This window comes from Sparassis crispa (genome assembly GCF_003851025.1).
Source record: "Sparassis crispa DNA, contig_000008F, whole genome shotgun sequence".
NCBI classification, from domain to species: Eukaryota; Fungi; Basidiomycota; class Agaricomycetes; order Polyporales; family Sparassidaceae; genus Sparassis; species Sparassis crispa.
The window spans coordinates 1,029,934-1,049,420 of NW_020939755.1; the positions used below are offsets into that span (position 1 = coordinate 1,029,934).

A 19,487-nucleotide genomic window follows, 5' to 3' on the forward strand; every position below is an offset into this window, starting at 1 on the left:
TATAATGTACCTTCTGTATAACTCCCAATTTTTTTCCTAGCATTGTGTGAACGCAAAACCGAATGCACTCAAGAGACTCATTTGCATGCAAGAGCGCCAAATTGGTCACAGATTGTCACACCTGCTGACGTGCCTTTCCCTTGTTCTCCCTCCCCCACCCGATGCACCCCACTTCCGTCACATTGGTTCCTTGTCGTACAGTTTGTACTGGCCGGTGACCACCGCGTCTTAGCACGTAGTTTGCTTGTTGCGGTATATAAATTCTGAGTTCATCATCATCATCATCATCATCACCTTGTTCTCCCTCTTGTCGGAGTTTGAATTGCCATGCTTCACTGTCACACCCGAATTACTCCAGACTTGCAATTCACCAACTTGGCACCCTTCCCCTGCATGTTTTACCTTGAAGTTGTGCAGTCAATGTATCTGAGATCATGCAAATCTACTACATATTTTTTCCCAATTTTTAGACCAGTGAAACAGCATGAGATCGTGAAATTTGTGTGAAATTGCACAATTAGACCTGATTGCAACACTGGGGTAATGATAGTATGTACAGAGAGTCCTACCTATGATTGCATTGACATGTTATAGTAGGGGAGCTCAGACCAACCACAGCGTCTGCTGCAGCTTTCGCTACACTACAGTTTTTGGCCGAGTGTGGGTTAGATAAGCAGTAACCATATAGTGACCATGTGTGACATTGTTGTGATCTCACGTGTCATGTGGGCCACGGGCTCTCTACAACTTGAATCTCATTATTATCATCTACTGAACACAATGGCAAAGAAACAGCTTCGTGAAGAATCCCATCCTCCAGAGGAGGGTGCTAACAAGAAATCAAAGGAAAAAGATGGCAAGATCTCCTGGGGCACAAACTGTGAACCTAATAATCTTCTCCTCCAGCTTGTCATGGAAATTGAGAAGCCCAAAAATTGCAAGGTCCTTATTGGTGTGCGCAAGGGAGAGGTAGGTGCCAAAGTTCTACCCATCTAACTGTACTGACAATGCGAACAGAAAATTTCCGGCAAGACAAAGATTGATGTAGCCCAGAGGATTGCATGCCAGCTGTGGCCCAGTCTCACCAATGCCCAGGTACCAGTGATGGGTCTCAAGGTCAAGAATAAGGTTGATAAGTGTGTTTACATCTTTTAGCTTTCTTTCACCTACTGACCTTGCGACAGCTTAAAGAAGACATATGCGAAGAAGGCAGCATGTATCAAGGTCACTGGCGGTGGGATTGGTGGTAATGATGGTGATGCAGAGAAAGAGGATGCAGATGACAACAATGAAGATTCCGCGGAGTTTCTTGAGTGTTATATTACTGCAGATGGTTCAGATGACTTGACGCCGGAGCACTACAAGCATATTTGGGGTAAGTGGCTAGATCTTATGTATATTTACAAATTCACTCATCATTTATATGTAGACAAGATTGAGAAGGAGTTCAAAGTCTTTCCCTATCTCCATGCTCTCCTTGCAACACAGCTGAATGTTAATCCTGCTGCCATCACTACAGGTATCAGGCCGAATGGTTTCAAAACTGTCTACTATCAACGTCCTGAAGGTGATGGTATTCCTGATAAATTAATTGACCCTGTCCTTCTTCAAGTAGAGGAGAATTGCACTGCCAATGCTGCCACTGCCAATCACGACCCAAGTCCTGCCGCTGATGACATTCCTCCAGCCATGTAGCCATCCTGTTGCACTGCTAGTCATTTCAATGATGTACCCCCTGCTGTGCAGCTACCTCGTTGTGTTGCTATCCCATCCTCGGCAGGAAAGGAGAATTGCCCCCCATCTTCGCAGGCATCAAAGACTCCTTCACACCTTTCAAATGAGAAGCTCACTGTCCTCAAGTCCTCATTCAAACCAACTTCAAGCCATTCATCTGGTATTCATGATGTTCTTTGGGAGATATCTTAGTGCATATTTTTTATTCCAATTTTAGTCTTCATGCTCAACATCTGTGCAGATGTGGACTTGACCAGGCTGCTGCGGAGAACTGTCGTAAGACTTTGAAGGACCTTTGTGAAGATCTGAGAAGTCCTCGTGAAGATTGTGCAACAAGGCAGGACAGGCTTCTTCGGGAGTTCCAGATGAGTATCTGGGATATGGATCAGTACCACCAGAAGTCTGCTACTATTGATACCCACATTGATGGCCAGATTGAGGACATCAATTCACAGATCAAAGATATCCAGAACCCTGCCCAAGAGCATGACGTGTCTGTCAGTCCGACTCAGCAGCGTGAGCCATCTCCTGACTGACCTGATATTGATTGAGCTGGTGATATATTTGACTGTACATACAATTTATTGTACTAATCCCATCTTGTATGCTGCCTATATTTCTGCAACCAATTCATGTCATCTTGTCTCGGTATCTTCCTCATCATCATAATTGTGCAAAGGTTCATCTGGTAATCCTCTATCCTCTTCCTCTTCAACACGAGTGTGTAAAAGAGAGAATTCGGCACCTTTGATCCAGCTATCAATGTCCAGAACTGCATTGTGCAGGATAGTACAACATAAGATCCACCGACATACATGTACATGATCTTTGTTATTGTGCAAATTAAGACGCAGACCATGAAGAGACTGCCAGCAGCCCTTCAAAGCTCCCATGCAGTGCTCTGACCATACACGTAAATGAGAGACATGTTTGTCAAACAAGGCATTGGCAGGATCAAAGGAAGTGGGCCTTTTATGAACTGCGACTGTTCAACAATTAACAGTATATGCAGAATCACCCCAGGCAAACTCGGCACCTCTGAAAAACCAGTCAGGATACTTTATTGCACAAGCAGCAACAGACGGCGCAGCGGCAACAATAAAATTCTCTCCCAATGTACAATGACCAGCGTGAGCATACAAAATCTACTATGGAAAACTCTGCTGGCAACCTCCGAGATGGGCGCCAGCTTGCCCACCTTCAACACTCTCCCACAAGGTGAGCACCCATCGAGGGTAAGGAAGTGAAATCAAAACAAATGCAAAACCTCCTCTGAGTCATCCTGAACCCTCGCTGACATCGCAGCCTCATCCTTCCCATCCTCCGAGTCCACCGTAGCAACGTGAGCATGAGTGCGACTTGAACCATGACTGGAGGAATAACCAGAACCTTGAGATGGGGAAGGACACTCATCTAAATAATGTCCACGACCTCCACAATTGTAGCATGAGACCTCCTGTTGACCAGGTCCCTGCTTCCCTCCACCTCACAATCCATGTCCATCTCTCCTGGACTGTGCAACATAGTAGGCAACAGTGACCTCTGAAGCCTTCTCCTTGGAATGGGCAAGTTGTGCTTCGAGACCGGTGATCCACATGGTGACAGCGAAGAGCTTGAGCTCCTCGAATGGAAGACTGTCGAGAGCATTGATGACAGGCTGATATTCATCAGAAAGGCCATCGCTGATGACCATAATGATGTCGAGTTCAGTGGTGGGATAGGGAGTGCGACTAAGCTCGAGTGCAGCAGTGTGGACACGAGAAATCCAAGTCATAATTGACTCAGACTCGACTTTCATCATCCGGAAGAAATGGCGATGCAATGACAGAATAGAGTTGACAGACGCTGACCTATGAGTTTCCTCAAGTGCAGCCCATGCCTCTTGGGGGTTTTCCGAACCCAACACGAAAGCCATCTGTGGGGGACTGAGGTTCATCAAGATCTTCGAGTACACCTGCTCACGCTTCTTCTTCTTCGCTGCCACTCCCTTCAGTCCTCTCGCTACCAGCTTCTCCTCCTCAGGCCCAACAACCTCCCACAAATCTGCAGTGACCAGATGCACCTTCATCAGGGCACTCCACTCGATGCAGTTGCCCTTAACGAGCTTGGGAATGCGTGAGTCATGTTCTGGCATGGTGACCACTGATGAAATTAATGTAGAATAGAATAGGAATATGAGTGAATGGAAAAATAATTGGATGGCTTGGTAGATGAAAGCACAAGCCAAAGGTGACTGCCAAAAATTGAGAGTGTAGGCTGAAATGCAGTTGCAAGTGTGACTACTGGTCATTGCTAGTGGTTGATTTGAGGATGCACAGCAAGAGAATAAGCAGGGTGTGTAAGCAGTAGGAAGAAGCAAACACTAGGGTGTCAGAGCTCGGGGCTCATAACCTATTGCACAAGCAGCAACAGATGGCACAGCGGCAACGATAAAATTCTCTCCCAACGTACGATGACCAGTGCGAGCATAAAAAATCTACTATGGAAAACTCTGCCGGCAACCTCTGAGATGGGCACCAGCTTGCCCACCTTCAACATACTTTGCAGCTGCTGTATGCTCAAAGGTGGCTGAATCATGGACAGAGCCGGTGCAGTTGCAAGCATAGTTGACAATTTGCAGATTTGATGGCACATTTCCTATCTAATATGAGCCTCAGAATTCTGTGAATTTGGAATAGAAGAAGCACACCTGTGTATTCAAACCATAATTACACTTTCGAGTGTAATATGCATCTCCGTCCAGTCCGGGACATGAGAGAACAACAATTGTCCCATCATACATGATCCAACCATCATGCCATATTGATCCAGTAAAGTCTAATCTCTCTTCAATCCAATTCTTTTCCCTCTCCTTCTCAATTCCTGTCAAAGGCTGCACAAATATGTTGTGTAGAGACATAAGTGCCTCCTGACATCAATCTGTGTACAACTCCACAGTGCCTTCAGAACAGCCAGTGGTACATGCAATATCCTCCAGAGAAGCACCATTCCTGTAATGGCCCATGCAGAAAAGTACAACAGCAAGTTGTGTACAAACTAACTCCTGTGGACAGGAGGAATTGTTGCTGAATATGAGATGGTTGTCGATCAGGCCGAGGATGATGTCGAAGACTTGAGGAGAGACACAGAGCATGTTGATGAAGCGGTGATAATCAGCAGGATTTCTGGCATATTCCCAAGCAAGATGGAGATTCCCACTCTTCATGACAGGACTCGGAGGCCGTGGATTGAGATATCGCTTAGTTAGAAGTGCATGCAGAGTAGCACAGTCTCGTTCAAGCTGAGCCATTAGATCTGAAGCCATCCGAGAAGGTAGAACAGACATCTGAATAATTATGGTGCACATATATGCATTTATGACTTCGCCGTGATATGAGCATCGCATCATGGTGGTATCATGGACACATGTGCACAATGCGAGTGTGACAACTGAACTGTATTACATAATATCACACCTGCAGCGAAAACTGTAGCATAGCGAAAGCAACATTTAGATCGACCCGGGACACGCGAACCTTAAACGTGATGCGTGACGCTCCACCTTCGCCGAGATAGGTGCCCGCGCGCGCATTTTCGAGCGCGCTCAGCGGTGTTCGCACTGCAGAGGTGTCCCCGTCCCATTTCCGAGCCGGAATTTGCTGTGTCCATGTACAGGGGTATTGTAGCGTACAATTGATAATTTTTTTCGATTTTTTGAGGGCACGGGAGGCCGGGGATTTGAGTAGAAGTGTCCCTCCCAGCCAAATTACCTAAAGATATTCTACTAGCTGAGCCCGTAGCGGTTCTCGGGCGAAATCGGCGTGTCCCACATAAACTATCACGCCTGAGCTCTACATGGGACACACATTTTTTGGCTGGCGGGCCTGCAGGCTGCGTGTCCCAAGTCGATTTTCGATTTGGGGCGTTCATGGGACATGCAGCCCGATATGGCAATCCTCCGTGAACATATTCACTTCGCCGAGCGCGTGAGCGCCCAATCAGCGCCGGCGTGGCACCTGGCGCCCGTCGGTTAGATGGCGCATCCATCACGGCCATCAATTTCGACGCCCCGCCCCTGCCGCTCACCGTGTGGGACGCGCTCGATGCTCCGCCTGCCCGCCTTCGGTGGGCGTGCCAAGTGCATGTCCCGGGACATGCATCACATAAGCGACCTTCCCAATATGGGCACGCTGCACGTGTCCCATAAAAACAAAGCAACATTTAGATCGACCCGGGACATGCGAACCTTAATGTGACGCGTGACATCCGGCTCGCCAAGATAGGCGCCTGCGCGCATTTTCGAGTGCGCTCAGCAGTGTTCATGCTGCAGAGGCGTCCCCATCCCTTTTCTGAGCGAGAATTTATTTTTTTTTATTTTTATTTTTATTTTTTTTATTCCTTGTTTATAGTCCTCGAAGGTGTAGCCTTATGGTAGACTATATACAAACGGGTTCTAATCTATCATATTCCTAATCTGTCAGGTCGGTCGATCTCAGACATATGCCTTACGGCGAGGGTTTGTAAGTGATGAGTAAGTAATCATGCAGAACGGCAGCCTGTGTGTGATGCTGAATAACCGGCAATCTCCAAGTTAATGTTCAAATCCATTTCCTCCGACTTTCCTCCCAGATCCGAACTGGCCGGACTGAATCCCCCCATGTCGCAGAGCCCTTGCGCGATGTACCCCTTCCCCGGGTCCCAACTGGAGATTTTTCTCCCACGCCATGCTTCCCACACGTGCTCAGGAGAGAGTCACAAAGCGCTGATGGATGCCGGGGCGTTAAATTCGTGTTGCCGGCCGATTATAATGAAACGGATTGACGGGTGGATACTCGGCAGTACTCTGGATTCCAGAGACCTGGCCGCCAGCGCGGAGGGCAGCACGATTTGCAATCAGAGCGGCTGAAGGGTTCCAGAGTGTCTAAATTGTTTTCTCTGGGGTGGGACCAAAGGGAGTCGAACCTGTGGCTAGATGAAAGGCAAAAGCCAAGCTTCCAAGCCAAACGAGCCCTACGAGGCCGTGGTGCCACTACTCCACGATAGCCCCACGGGAATTTGTTGTGCCCATGTACAGGGGTATTGTAGCGTACAATTGATATTTTTTTCGATTTTCTGAGGGCCCGGGAGGCCAGGGATTTGAGTAGAGGTGTCCCTCCCAGCCAAATTACCTAAAAATATTCTACTAGCCGAGCCCATAGCGGTTCTCGGGCGAAATCGGCATGTCCCATGTAGAATATCGCACCTGAGCTCTACATGGGACATGCATTTTTTGGCTGGCGGGCCAGCGGGCTGCATGTCCCAAGTCGATTTTCGATTCGGGGCGTTCATGGGACACGCAGCCCGATATGGCAATCCTCCGCGAACATATTCACTTCACCGAGTGCGTGAGCGCCCAATCAGCGCCGGCGTGGCACCTGGCGCCCGTCGGTTAGATGGCGCGTACATCACGGCCATCAATTTTGACGCCTCGCCCCTGCCGCTCGCCGTGTGGGACGCGCTCGATGCTCTGCCTGCCCGCCTTCGGTGGGCGCGCCAAGTGCATGTCCCGGGACATGCATTACATAAGCGACCTTCCCGATATGGGCACGCCGCGCGTGTCCCGTAGAAACAAAGCTGCTAGTCTCGTAACCAGCCGTTCTGAGATTCGACCCTTTTTAGGATCTGTGTGGAGGGTCATCATAACGTCTGGTGACTTTCGTATAAAAGGGGGGGGGGTATGTCACACGGGCATGACCTCAGCCAAAACTCGAGACATGCGAACTCGAACGCGGCACATTCACGGGCCATTGATGGCTAGAATAGGGTTTAGGGTGCATATATGGTTGCATACATGAACAATATTTATCAGCAGGAGGCAGGAGATGTGCAGGTACACACGGGATGACCAGCGTGACACGCGCTGCGCGGGAGCTACAGCCAGGAGGGCGTTACATACCCCCCCCCCTCTATACGACTTTCACCAGACGTTCTGCTGTGCGACCCTCTCTTTCTGTCCGTTTTCGGTAAGTCGCACGTGAACGTCTGGTCACGAGACTACAAAGCTGCAGCGGATGCTGCGGTTGGTCTGAGCTCCCTAGTAGGTTCCCCCAAATCTGCTTACATAATGTGACATGGCCCCAATATGTAATATGTATGCGGACCGCACGTGTCAACCGCAGCGTGAGAACCAAAGGCGCTGCCTTCCCTTTTCCAATATAACCTGAGGCTACCAGCTATCGTCATTTGCTCCTCATATGTCTAACAAGGACTACTACGCAGGCGGGCAGCAGCAGTATTATCCTCCTCAAGGTCCGTGCTCTGGTTTACCGCCGCGTCGCGAATACTGACCGAATGCCAGGGCCTCCTCAAGGCGGTGGATATTATCCTCAGCAACCCCAGCAGGCATACCAGGGTGCTCCTCCTCAAGGCTATGGGCAACCGTACGGTGGACAGCCGTACGGTGGGCAGCCATATCAGCCTCAGCCACCTCCTCAGACAGTCTATGTGTAGGCGGCCGTCTCATATATGGGGTTCGACGTTTTGACTTCTGCTCTTTTCCTAGACAACAGCAGGATAAGGGGGGCGGTGATTCGTGTATGGCGTGTTTAGCGGGCATGTGTCTGTGTTGCTGCGCCGAAGGTATGTTTACGTTTTCTTTGACGATGTGGCGTCAACTCATGAAACTGTCCTCGCAGAACTTTGCTGCGACTGTCTATTCTGAGCGGGGCAAATGTACTCTCCTCTGGTTTCCACAGATTGACATTCAAACTCCCAGTGTCCCAAGGCTGCCGTCGCGACTCTTGAGTGCATTGTGTATTACGGCCATTTTTGGTCTCTTATTTACGTTCATGGATCTCACGTTATCGAATGGCTAGTAACATGATATGATTTTGATCCGGTTGTGTCTGCGGCTCAAGCGATTGAACTTCCGGGCTGTGTTAGCCTTCGAGTTGTGCTAGACCGCAATTAGGCCCGCGATGCTCTGTCGGCCGTTGAGTTGAGAGCGGGATGAACCGGAGAGAGCGTGAGCGGTGACTTGTGACCGTCACGGAGATACAACGCCTGTGCACTCTGAACCAACCCACAATTTCCGGAGACTGTCCCCCGCCAAAATGCTATCCAGGCTGTCTGTGGGTGCCCTCAAGAACGTCGGGCCCATTGCAGGAACTTCTGCGAGGTCTGCCGCGCGCCTGCGTGTCTCACCGGTGTGTCCATTCACCTGCCAGATCCGCTCAAAAACTCATCTTGTCTCCAGCATGTCCGTTTTGCCTCTACGAATTCTGCGTCTACGTCTGCGTTCGAGGTACGCGCCGTTAACGCGTTCATTGTTGCAGAACATTGATTTTCTTTTTTTCTCAGTCTTTTATCGGTTCCCCTGTCACGTTAGCCTCTGCGACTTTGTTGACCATTGGATCGGTGGCCTGGTACAGTAGCCTCTACGGCACTTTACCTTTCATAGGCGAAGTGTACGCCAACTCTCCCGCAGAAGACGGTCTCCACCCTCCGCATTACCCGTGGCCCCACGCAGGCTTACTCGATACGTTCGACCATGCGAGGTAAATGTCCACGGTCCGCGGTCCCGTGACAAGGCGGTTGTCTCATGTTTTCGACTATAGCATTCGCAGAGGATACCAGGTGTATCGTGAAGTCTGCGCTGCTTGTCACTCACTGGACCGAATTGCTTGGCGCAATCTGGTAGGCGTTTCCCATAATGTGGATGAAACGAAAGCTATGGCCGAGGCTGTTGAGTACGAAGATGGCCCAAACGACGAGGGTGAAATGTTTCAGAGACCTGGAAAGCTGTCCGACTATATGCCTCCCCCGTATCCCAATGAGGAAGCTGCTCGTGCTAGTAACGGTGGGGCGCTGCCTCCTGATCTAAGTTTGATTGTGAAGGCTCGTCATGGTGGTGCGGTAGGACGGTTTACATTGTTCTCTCGTCGTTCGTATATTGATGACGCCACCTCAGGATTACATCTTTTCTCTTCTTACTGGTTATAGAGATCCTCCGGCCGGGTTCGACATCCGTGAGGGCATGAACTACAATCCTTATTTTCCCGGTAATGCTATTGCCATGGCCCGTCTGTTGTTCGATGGTATACTTGAGTATGACGATGGTGCGACATGTCCCTAATTCATTCATTCATTCATTCAGTGACATGGGTTCCGTGATACAGGTACCCCTGCAACGACCTCACAAATGGCGAAGGACGTTGTCACGTTCTTGAACTGGGCTGCCGAGCCTGAACACGATGAGCGGAAGAAGATTGGCCTCAAGGCCGTTATCCTTTTCTCAGCGTTGACCGCCGTGAGCCTGTATGTCAAGCGATTCAAGTGGATTCCCGTCAAAACTAGGAAGATCGGTGAGTATCGAATCATCAACCATTTCACGGTCTCACGCTTGTTCTAGTCTATCATCCACCGGCAGATAAGACTCATTAGTGCTTGCGAGCGCAGGCGTGAATTCCTGGGCAAGGATGTTTGTCGTAGACACGCGTTCAGCCGAGAATAGCAATGCGTTATAACCTGGCAGAGAACTTGTACTGACGCTCATACCCGATGTAAGATTTTTGCAGACTTGACTATTTCTTGACCTCCGTACACTGCGTGAGACTAATGTCAACCAGCGTTGGCAAGAATAAGTTGATGCGTCAGTTTGAGTCAAAGTGCTTGACTGACTTGATGCGTCAGACCGGTGAAAATTGAGCCAAATGCGAGCAATTTGCATCCAATGCGAGCAATTACAGCCTGTGTCATATAATGAGAACGAATGAGGTCAATTCATTTTACAGCAATTTGCTAATTGTTAGGCAGGTGCCGAAAAATATCATGCCTGGTCGGACACCGAAATTAATATTCAGAAGAACTGATGATATTTGGCTTTCTTTGGCTCTGGTGGCTGGGTACTTTCTCTTACGATGCCTCACCATAGTGCCGGGTGAAGTGCACTGCTTGCTGCTCAAGTGCCTGGATGGGGCTGATGCTGATTCCAGGTTTTGCCCTTAGCCAACCATGTGATCATTTTTAGCAGCCACCTACCAATTAGCAAATGGGGAGGCGCAACGCCTGCGAGCGAATTTTCATTTGTACATGTTTACGTTCAGTGGCGGATGGCAGAAAAGGTGACCTACTGCTCACATGTGGTTTTTCACTTTCCACACGTCCAATAAAATGGGTTTTTTGCATGGGATTGAAGCTTTATAGCATTTACTAGGGAATGGACAACACAAATTACAAAAAAATGAAGAGGAGAAGTGCTTTTCCTCCATGTAGTGGGGCAAATATCAGAATAATTGAAATTCTGTGTTGTCCATTCCCTAGTAAATACAATACAGAACATTTGTTCTCACTAAAATTAATCGTACTGAGCAAGCACTGAAGCTCCAAACCACATGCGAGGTGAAGCACTGGAAGTAGGGAGTCCGCACCACAAATGCACCGGACGTGTGGGAAAGCATGCGTGCACTCGCAGCAATGCTCGTGCTCGTGCTCCCCCAAGTATATGAGCCTCCCTGTGTGTCAGATCATAACCTGCTGCTGAGTATGAATTGCAGATTTAACATGAATTTATGGCTCTCTAATGTCCTGCCGGGCCCTTATGATTCTCACACCTGAATTTATTACATTTCCTGTATGCATACCACATGAATGGATGACCTCAAACATCAAATCACTTAGAAAAAGTGAAAAACAACATCACAATTAGATGCTCTGGGATGTACACAGGAAAATAGAAAATGTTGGGCTTGCCAGCCTCGAGTCAGCTTGATGCTGAACAGAGATGCAAGACTGATGAGGGGTAGTATACAGTATATAGTCATAGATTATATCCAAGGCCATATAATCTCATAGGAGTACATATTTCAGCTTAGTTTCAAGCACAGGTAGTCGCAAGCACGGTAGAATGCGGTGGGTCACTTTTTCTGTGGCGTGCTGCTGACTAAGTGTCCGTGGGCCTTAGAGGCGTTGACGAGATTGTTGTTCCGTCGCAAGCCGGAAAGGTGGAGTACAAGCAGAATCAAGTCCGCTTGGGGTCTGAGATGCGGTGAAGGAGCAGAGTCTATTTCAGAGATATGTGGTGGGTAGCCCGAAAGCGTAGCTAGGAAAATCTCTGTAGTCGCAATAATTGCTGGAAACGCTTCGGAGTAAAATCGCACTGCTTTAAGAAGAACACTGAAATGGGGAAACACAAGACTGCCCAGAAAATGCACAAATGGAAGACTGCCCAAAGACGCACTAACTGGATGGGATGGGAATGTGAATGAGGCTTTCGCGCGTACCTTCCGGGGTGGTGGGTTCTCCCCGACCTCTTCTCCTGCCCTTATACTTAAACTGGTCCTGACCTTTCCTGCCCTCCCGATACTGCCCGCATCTGCTTAACAATCGCTCTGCTGAACCACTGCCCATTACACCATATCTTGCAATCTCGTCCCCACACGCTTCTACTCAATCCGAGGGGTCGTCCATCACCAGTCCTGCCCGAGCGCCTAATAAGCACCTGCCTGCCTCGGAGGCATATCTCCCATCCTGAACTCAATCTCCCATCCATGGACGCCAGCATCATCCTTCGCAAATACACTCTCGTGGAAGCTCTTCTTCGCATTGAGATCTTTACCGAGCCCATCGATCTGATCCTGTGGAAAGCATGGGCAGTCCGGATGCACGTCCTGCTAGTGAGGCTCCCACGATTATGCATTCCTTCGCTGTCCGACCCTCACACATCCCTCAGGTCTTCATGGTCCAAGCCCAGTCTGAGGCAGTCAGCGTGGGGATTATCCTACCCCTTCCGCGTGATATCCCTGTCCTGGTCCAAGTGGAGATACACCTTGCGACAGCTCGCACTATAGAAGGTGGTCATTGGATGATACCTTGGATTGTGGACCACCTTCCTGCCGTCATTCCTCATGGTTTGACTGCCCGCGTTCTGTATGACGACCCTGCTGTCCGCGAGGACTTTGGTTTAGGGCACCCACCAGATGGTCTCCCTGACATTGGTGTGCGGTCTTCCTGTCCCTATTTTCCCAGAATTGTGTTCCTCAGCTTTTTATTACCATCAGGAACCTTGCGCCTTCGGGTTGAGACATTGCGCAATGTGGCCCGCGAACTGTACGATGTCATGCGCGGAATCACCGGTAGATGTGAGTTGGCGGATGGTACTTTGAGACGGTTGCAGATCGTAGTCGAGGAGTTAGAAGTAGCATTCGGGCTCGTAGCATTCCCTCCTCCGATAACCAGCTTCCAATTGCTGTCCGACTAGGGTCCATTGTGTAGCACCCTGTGATATCTCCAAAATGTGAGACTGCTTCGCGGATGTGATTCCCACCTCAGCGCGCTATGCGTCCCTTCAGCGTTGCGCCTCCCCATAGCAAATGGCTGTAAATGTCCAATGCATGTGACCACATCTCCATCAAAACTCATTTTCATGATTTCACACCAGAGTGATTGCAGCAATGAAAAATTCATTGGCCTTATCTCAAATATCACTGAAGGATCTCAAATTTCCTGCAAGCCTCAAACTTGCTCCTTGCAAGTAAAGTGAGAGTCTCTTTGTATCATCCAAGTGAACATGAGTATTATACTTGGGTTACAGCTTGGACTTTCCTGAGAATGGTTGATATTCCTTCCTTTGTTATTGCTCCAGACCGTTCTGTACACATCAATAAAAGATATGCGCTCTGATACATATTTAGTACTGCTCATTACTTACCAGACCATTCTGTATGCATCAACAAAGAATATACCTCATTTTTGTTCTGTCCTCGAGTGTTGCTGGTAGTGCATCAGTGGAACCCTGTCCAGGGCATGCAGTATGGCAACGTAGGAATCAAACTGAGACAGAAATTAGATGTGACTGTATTCCTCTAAAATATGATGAGAAAGGAAGTAATGTACTGTATCATTACGACCACTCCAGCTGTCACGCATAACACGGTCCCCATCCTCGCCGGTAGCTTTCTGGGCCTCCTACACACATTTTTCGCTGCCTGCGACACCATTAGGTCAAAATGTCACACATCTCCGAGCTGCCCGCCGCGATGTCAGACTGAAAATTCTCATGACATGTCACACCTGACGCTGGAGTGGTCGTAATGATACAGTATTGTATGTGGATCTACTGTGATAACAGAAGTATATGCGAGAGCTGATATGGGGGAAAGCAGGTGGTTACGATGACTGAGGTATGAAGGAATCATTCTAGTTAGACCCTGGGTGTGACGAGAAACCACCCCAAGAAGCCGTGAGAATGAAATTTCAATACAAAATTTGTATGGGACACCTAGGGTTAGGGTCCACTCTGGTAACAAAGTTACTTACTACTCTGCTTACTTGTCTACAATTTGCATTCAGTCGGACTGTGAAATTTTGTATTGAAAATTGGCATGACTTGGCCAAACATTGCCCAACATAGCTGATAAGATCATTATTTTATCTGTTCGCCCTCACAACTCACTCTTCTTGCACTTTTCTTTACTTTATATTCATCTGGTTATCCATTCAATGGCATCTCTGGGCAGCAAATTTAGTATGCATTTTTATGAGAATAAAATAATATATATTCTCACTTACTTTATCTTCTTTAGCTGCTTCTATATATCAATTTGACAGTGATGTTGAGATCTACCTTTGCTCTTCTAACTTTAAGGAACACATTATATTTGTCTGATGTATAGTCATTAGTAGTTACAATTCCTGGGGTACAAAGGAGTTATTCTTTGTAGGATGAGCCTTTCACCAACTTGACTATCATGTGCTTTTTCCAGCAGTCACCAGAGGTTGGTGCATTATAGTTAGTGAAATGAGGGAAGCACACAGTAATTCTAAGATGTAGACATCAGTAGTATTAAAATCTATGCATAACATAGTTCAGAATACTCTCTTAAACCAAGTAAATCTGAGTAAAACTGGCTGAGATACCTCAGTTTTGAATCAGAATGCTTAGCCTAAATGTAACAAAATTGTAAAAATGCCAGTTAAATTGTGGAATAACCTTATAATGTACATGTACATGTTAGATAGGGTGGCTTCTTTATTACATGCAGTACACATTGAAGAAACAAGCAGGAGTAAGAGAAAACAGAGAAAATAGGTTGTAGCACTGCAGAAAGTGATTATGATGTTCTGAGAGTGACACCATCAGATTTGGCTGAAAATACAGTCAGAATGTCTACTTGGTTCATCAAAATTAGAGGGTGTACTAGAATTCAATAAATGGCATAATAAGGCAGTGTAGAAGGCTTACTAAACATTACTAGACACACTAGGAGTCAATATAACACTTTGTAGGGTATTGTAAGGCCCTTATCAACTATTGTAAGCATCTTACAAAGTGATACCAGGTGACATTTTCAGACTATTCTAAACTCATTACAAACTAATACTAAAGAGCTATTAGGAGCTGGCATAATAGGTTATTGTTGACTCACTGAATATTACTACACAATATACTCAGAGTCAGTAGATGGCTTTGTAAACTATTATAAGGCCTTTCTAAACTTACACTATGGAGTATCACAGAATATTGTAGGACACTTAGTAGACACAATTAGATAACATACTATTTTTTGTAGTGATTCTTATAGGCATGTTTGCAACAGTTTCTAGTGCCATTTTTTGCAGTGATTCTTATAGGACATTTGTAATAGTTTCTAGTGCCATTTTTTGTAGTGATTCTTATAGTACATTTGTAACAGTTTCTAGTGTCATTTTTTGTAGTGATTCTTATAGGCACATATGTAACAGTTTCTAGTGTCATTTTTTGTAGTGATTCTTATAGGTGCATTGGTAACATTTTGTAGAGTGATTCTTACAGGCCCATTAGGAACAGTTTCTAGTGTAATTTTTTGTGGTAGTTCTTATAGGCACGTTGGTAACAGTTTCTCGTGTCAATGTTTTGTACTGATTCTTATACAACATTTGTAACAGTTTCTAGTGTCATTTTTTGTAGTAATTCTTATAGGCACATTTGTAATCTCTTCTTATATCATTTTTCAATATGAGAATTGTAGACATCATTACAATACTTTTTATGGTCATTACACACTTATACTAGGTAACCTTTTTATCTCTGAAAGTTCCATCACTTATAAAAATAATGCTCTTCACTTCACAGGAATCATAATTTTAGAGGCTCCTGACTTTCCCAATTTGGACAAGTGTATTTTGAGGTCAGAAATCTTATTAAAATGCAGAAAAAAACCGAAAAATTACTAAGCGCAGAGAGGTCTCTCCACTCCTGAAAGTTCCGCAGCAGTATGTAAGACCTACTATACCTGTGAGAATTGTGATTGGCTGATGAAAGTGGTGTTGGCCAAGTGATAGTAACATCATCTGTATTATGTCGTGCATGGAGTATCACTGTACTGACATTGACCATGAACACTATAATTCCACTTCATGTCTCAGGGTATCTCCACTCAATAATTGCGCGAATCATTGAAATGTGTGATATGTGTTATTTGGTTACACTCAAAGATGTTATTGGACCCACGGAACATGTGGAACATGATTTGTGTTTGCCTCTGTATATGTCACTGATTTGAGACTAATTTGAGATAAATGCAAAGTGCATACATTCAGTTCCTTGAACGTTACCGTAGACATAATAAGACAAACATGGGGAACTGATTGGTTCATGTTCTGGTTCACTGACAACCTTCATCACTATCAGGTAGGATATGCAAATATTCATATAGGTGTTGGCTCTTATGTATATAATCTGACAGAAAACCGTGCATTTAGATGTACCTCGCTGAGGGTCGTTGAATATTGATGTTAAATATGTTCTCGATGTATCAGTATGTGTGTAGTAAGCAATTTGACTACTAGGATACATAATTAGGCATGATATTAACAAGCACCGGAAAATAGTGACTGTGAATGAAGATGTCTGATGATTTATGTGTACGTGCAACATTTTCACCATGCTTTCATATTTTCATTGAGCTGTATGAGTTGAGCATCTTCTCGAGCTAGGTTTTCATTTATTGGCTTGCTGAGAATCGTAGGATTGAGGTCGCACAAGATGCGAATGGTTTCTTGACCGGAACTCCATGATAAGGCAATATACACATTGAAGAGTGTTAGGCTTCCACCTGTGGGTGGTGGGGTGATGTCGATTATGACGTACGACAATGTCTGGCCTTGTGCATGAAAATCGGTGAATGCATATGCACCTGTTATCATGAATTGCAGGCGAGTTACTAATTTGAAGTAGAATCGGCAGTGTCGCCATCAATATAAAAAGATTTGACAATGAGTTCTATCGGAACTACCCCTTGCGACAGTCCTGGGAGTTGAATACGGTGTGCACTATTCAGTTTCATGAGGATGTATGCCGGTGGACATCGCAACTGAATGATAGGATTTCATCCTAGTGGTGGTTCATTTTCATCAAGAATCATGTCAACAATTGTTCCTCTGCTGCCATTGGCGATGTCAATGTCTGTATTTATGTTCATTGTTACCATTACTTTCATGCCCACGGCTAACTTGACGATTTCCGGCAGACCTCCTTTCTCTTCGCAATTCTTCTTGTTTGTTTTTCTGATTGACAGTTGATATCGTTCCCGTAAAGAGTGGTCACTTGTGTCGACCTATGGTGTCCAATGCTGGACAGATAAAGAGTCAAGCTCCTAGATTTTCTATCTCAGTGCATGGCTTAGGTGACAAAAAATCCAAAAACCTGTTTCGATGCAATGCTTCCTGACACATGCTGAATTCCATGCTTCTCGTACAGAATGTCGAGGAGTAATCAAGCATGCATCTTTCCAGGGGGACTTTGTGAAGTCCATGGTCGAAGAGTCAGGATTTGTCAGGACCAGACTTTATAGTAGTGCTCCTCGTCTGCCCTGCCGGAACAAAGTTGCTGCAAGAAATCCATCCATATAGGATCAGTGATGCGTACTTGTTCGCATAGTATTACAACTCAATTGAATTGTTCGTACAGCCTTCGACTGACTTGGAAGTCAGGAGAATCAGACAGAGAGATTGGATAGTAGAGTGGTGCATTTTTCTTCATAGCTACAGGTGAAAATTGATGAAAGTCGCCACACAGTACGACATTGATTCCGCCAAAAGCAATGTCATCTGCCTCTTGCCCCGTTTTTGCTATCGAGGCATGTCGAGACAACTGGGCAAAAAACTGTCAACTAAGCACAGATATCTCATTGATAACCAGGTATTCACATGTTCGTCATATTCCTTCCAGCTTCTTTCTGCTTTTCGCAGTGAGAACTTTATTCCGAACAGAAATCACACCAATATTGTGAGTCGTTTTTCCGAGCGAAGCTGCTATTCCTGTGTAGGTGGATTTCAGTAATAAGTACCAAACTCCTCTCAATGCGAAGGCTTCAGAGACTGTTTGAATAACTCTAGACTTTCCTGTTTCGCCTTCACCATGTATCTGCATCAGCAACTGCTCCTGTTTAAATGATTGCAACGTACGATCAAGATGGTCGACAATAATGTCATAAGCTCGTCTTTGATCCTCTAAAAGAAAGTTGATATTTGTGGGCAATAGGGCAGATTCAGCAAACTCGATCACCTCTCGAGACACGTTGGCATCATTACTACTTTCGCAATGAAGTAGAGATTCCATGCTCTCGACAGTGCCTATTGATTCATCTGCATTGATGGTTCATGCTGCAACATCGTGTTGAGTTACAACTTCTTCTATTTGCTTCTTCCACTGAATCTCATAATCACAATTTCTGAGGTACAAAGTAATTGTTCTTTATAGGATAGGGCTTTCGCCAGATTCTGAGGGACATGTCCAAGTGCCCCTATGTGTGAGAACGACATTTCAATACAAATTTGTATGCATGGGCTGCACCTAGTCCTGGGTTAGGTCTAGGGTTTAACTACAAACTTTGTAGTGCCTGTTCTTACTCTACTATATCTTGCATACAGGCGGTCTTTCAAAGTGATTGTACACCACCAAACCAAGCTGAGGTTGTCGCGATAGATGGGCTAAATAGTGTACCAATTCTGAGCTTGAAGGATTGAGTGAGGTTGTAGCATAGCTTAGAGATATATTTGAAGGCTTGACAATGTTCTGAGATCGCATCAATATATCACATGGACATTGTGTGTCTAAGTTCCTCCGAGATTTGGTAGTAAGCTTCATTCGACATTTGGGCCACCATGCTCTATTGTCTGGGACTGACCCTAACTGATGCTTCCAACTCTGGTTTTCAGCATGCCCCGCAACATCCTCAGTGCAATATTTCACTTCAATTGGTCTCTATGCTATCTTGGATTCTCAATGCTACATTGTACTTGACACATTCTCAAGATTTTGACCATCATGTGATGCGCACCTGACGGCATTCACTCACCTCTGCGTCTCTTTCTTGGTCTCTGCTCAGTATTACGATTCCTGAGGTACGAAGGAATCGTTCTTTATGGGATAGGGCTTCCGCCAGATCTTGAGGGACAGATGAAATGGCCCCTATGCGTGGGAACAACTTTTCAATACAAATTTGTATGCATAGGCTACACCTAGTCCTGAGTTAGGTCTAGGGTTTAACTACAAACTTTGTAGTCCCTGTTCTTACTATACTACATGTTGCATACAGTCGGTCTTTCAAAGTAATTGTAGCGAAAACCAACGCGACTTGCACAAATAATCTACAACAACAGTGCCACATTCCCTCCTCTCCATCGTTACAGAACCATTCATGTCTCCCATCCTAGCTCTTCTGGTTAATTGTTAGTAGTTCATTCAGTGAAACAGATAATTATGTTATTCACCTTCAAGAAGCTTAATCAATGTGTCTTGCAGCATGATCTTCTGG

General features: G+C 46.1%; 6 protein-coding genes across 6 annotated transcripts; 5 read left to right on the forward strand and 1 right to left on the reverse strand.

Moving 5' to 3' along the window:
• Positions 1-780: 780 nt before the first annotated feature.
• On the forward strand, positions 781-1,695 carry SCP_0903500 (hypothetical protein; the record flags this gene model as incomplete). The annotated part of the gene is made up of 4 exons (XM_027761583.1): positions 781-969; positions 1,018-1,136; positions 1,185-1,375; positions 1,430-1,695. The coding sequence occupies 4 exons, from the start codon at positions 781-783 to the stop codon at positions 1,693-1,695; spliced, it is 765 nt and encodes a 254-aa protein (XP_027617384.1).
• A 404-nt stretch (positions 1,696-2,099) lies between these two features.
• On the forward strand, positions 2,100-2,270 carry SCP_0903510 (hypothetical protein; the record flags this gene model as incomplete). The annotated part of the gene is made up of 1 exon (XM_027761584.1): positions 2,100-2,270. One exon carries the CDS (start codon positions 2,100-2,102, stop codon positions 2,268-2,270), a length of 171 nt encoding a protein of 56 aa, XP_027617385.1.
• Positions 2,271-3,220: 950 nt separating this feature from the next.
• On the reverse strand, positions 3,221-3,868 carry SCP_0903520 (hypothetical protein; the record flags this gene model as incomplete). The annotated part of the gene is made up of 1 exon (XM_027761585.1): positions 3,221-3,868. The coding sequence occupies one exon, from the start codon at positions 3,866-3,868 to the stop codon at positions 3,221-3,223; it is 648 nt and encodes a 215-aa protein (XP_027617386.1).
• A 4,078-nt stretch (positions 3,869-7,946) lies between these two features.
• Positions 7,947-8,413, forward strand: SCP_0903530 (predicted protein; the record flags this gene model as incomplete). Its single annotated transcript, XM_027761586.1, has 4 exons — positions 7,947-8,001; positions 8,051-8,198; positions 8,255-8,331; positions 8,388-8,413. 4 exons carry the CDS (start codon positions 7,947-7,949, stop codon positions 8,411-8,413), a joined length of 306 nt encoding a protein of 101 aa, XP_027617387.1.
• Positions 8,414-8,804: 391 nt separating this feature from the next.
• SCP_0903540 (Cytochrome c1, heme protein, mitochondrial) lies at positions 8,805-10,134 on the forward strand (the record flags this gene model as incomplete). Its single annotated transcript, XM_027761587.1, has 7 exons — positions 8,805-8,897; positions 8,948-8,995; positions 9,052-9,248; positions 9,309-9,606; positions 9,662-9,809; positions 9,870-10,055; positions 10,103-10,134. 7 exons carry the CDS (start codon positions 8,805-8,807, stop codon positions 10,132-10,134), a joined length of 1,002 nt encoding a protein of 333 aa, XP_027617388.1.
• Positions 10,135-12,239: 2,105 nt separating this feature from the next.
• On the forward strand, positions 12,240-12,949 carry SCP_0903550 (hypothetical protein; the record flags this gene model as incomplete). The annotated part of the gene is made up of 3 exons (XM_027761588.1): positions 12,240-12,365; positions 12,422-12,686; positions 12,750-12,949. 3 exons carry the CDS (start codon positions 12,240-12,242, stop codon positions 12,947-12,949), a joined length of 591 nt encoding a protein of 196 aa, XP_027617389.1.
• Between the last annotated feature and the right edge of the window lie 6,538 nt (positions 12,950-19,487).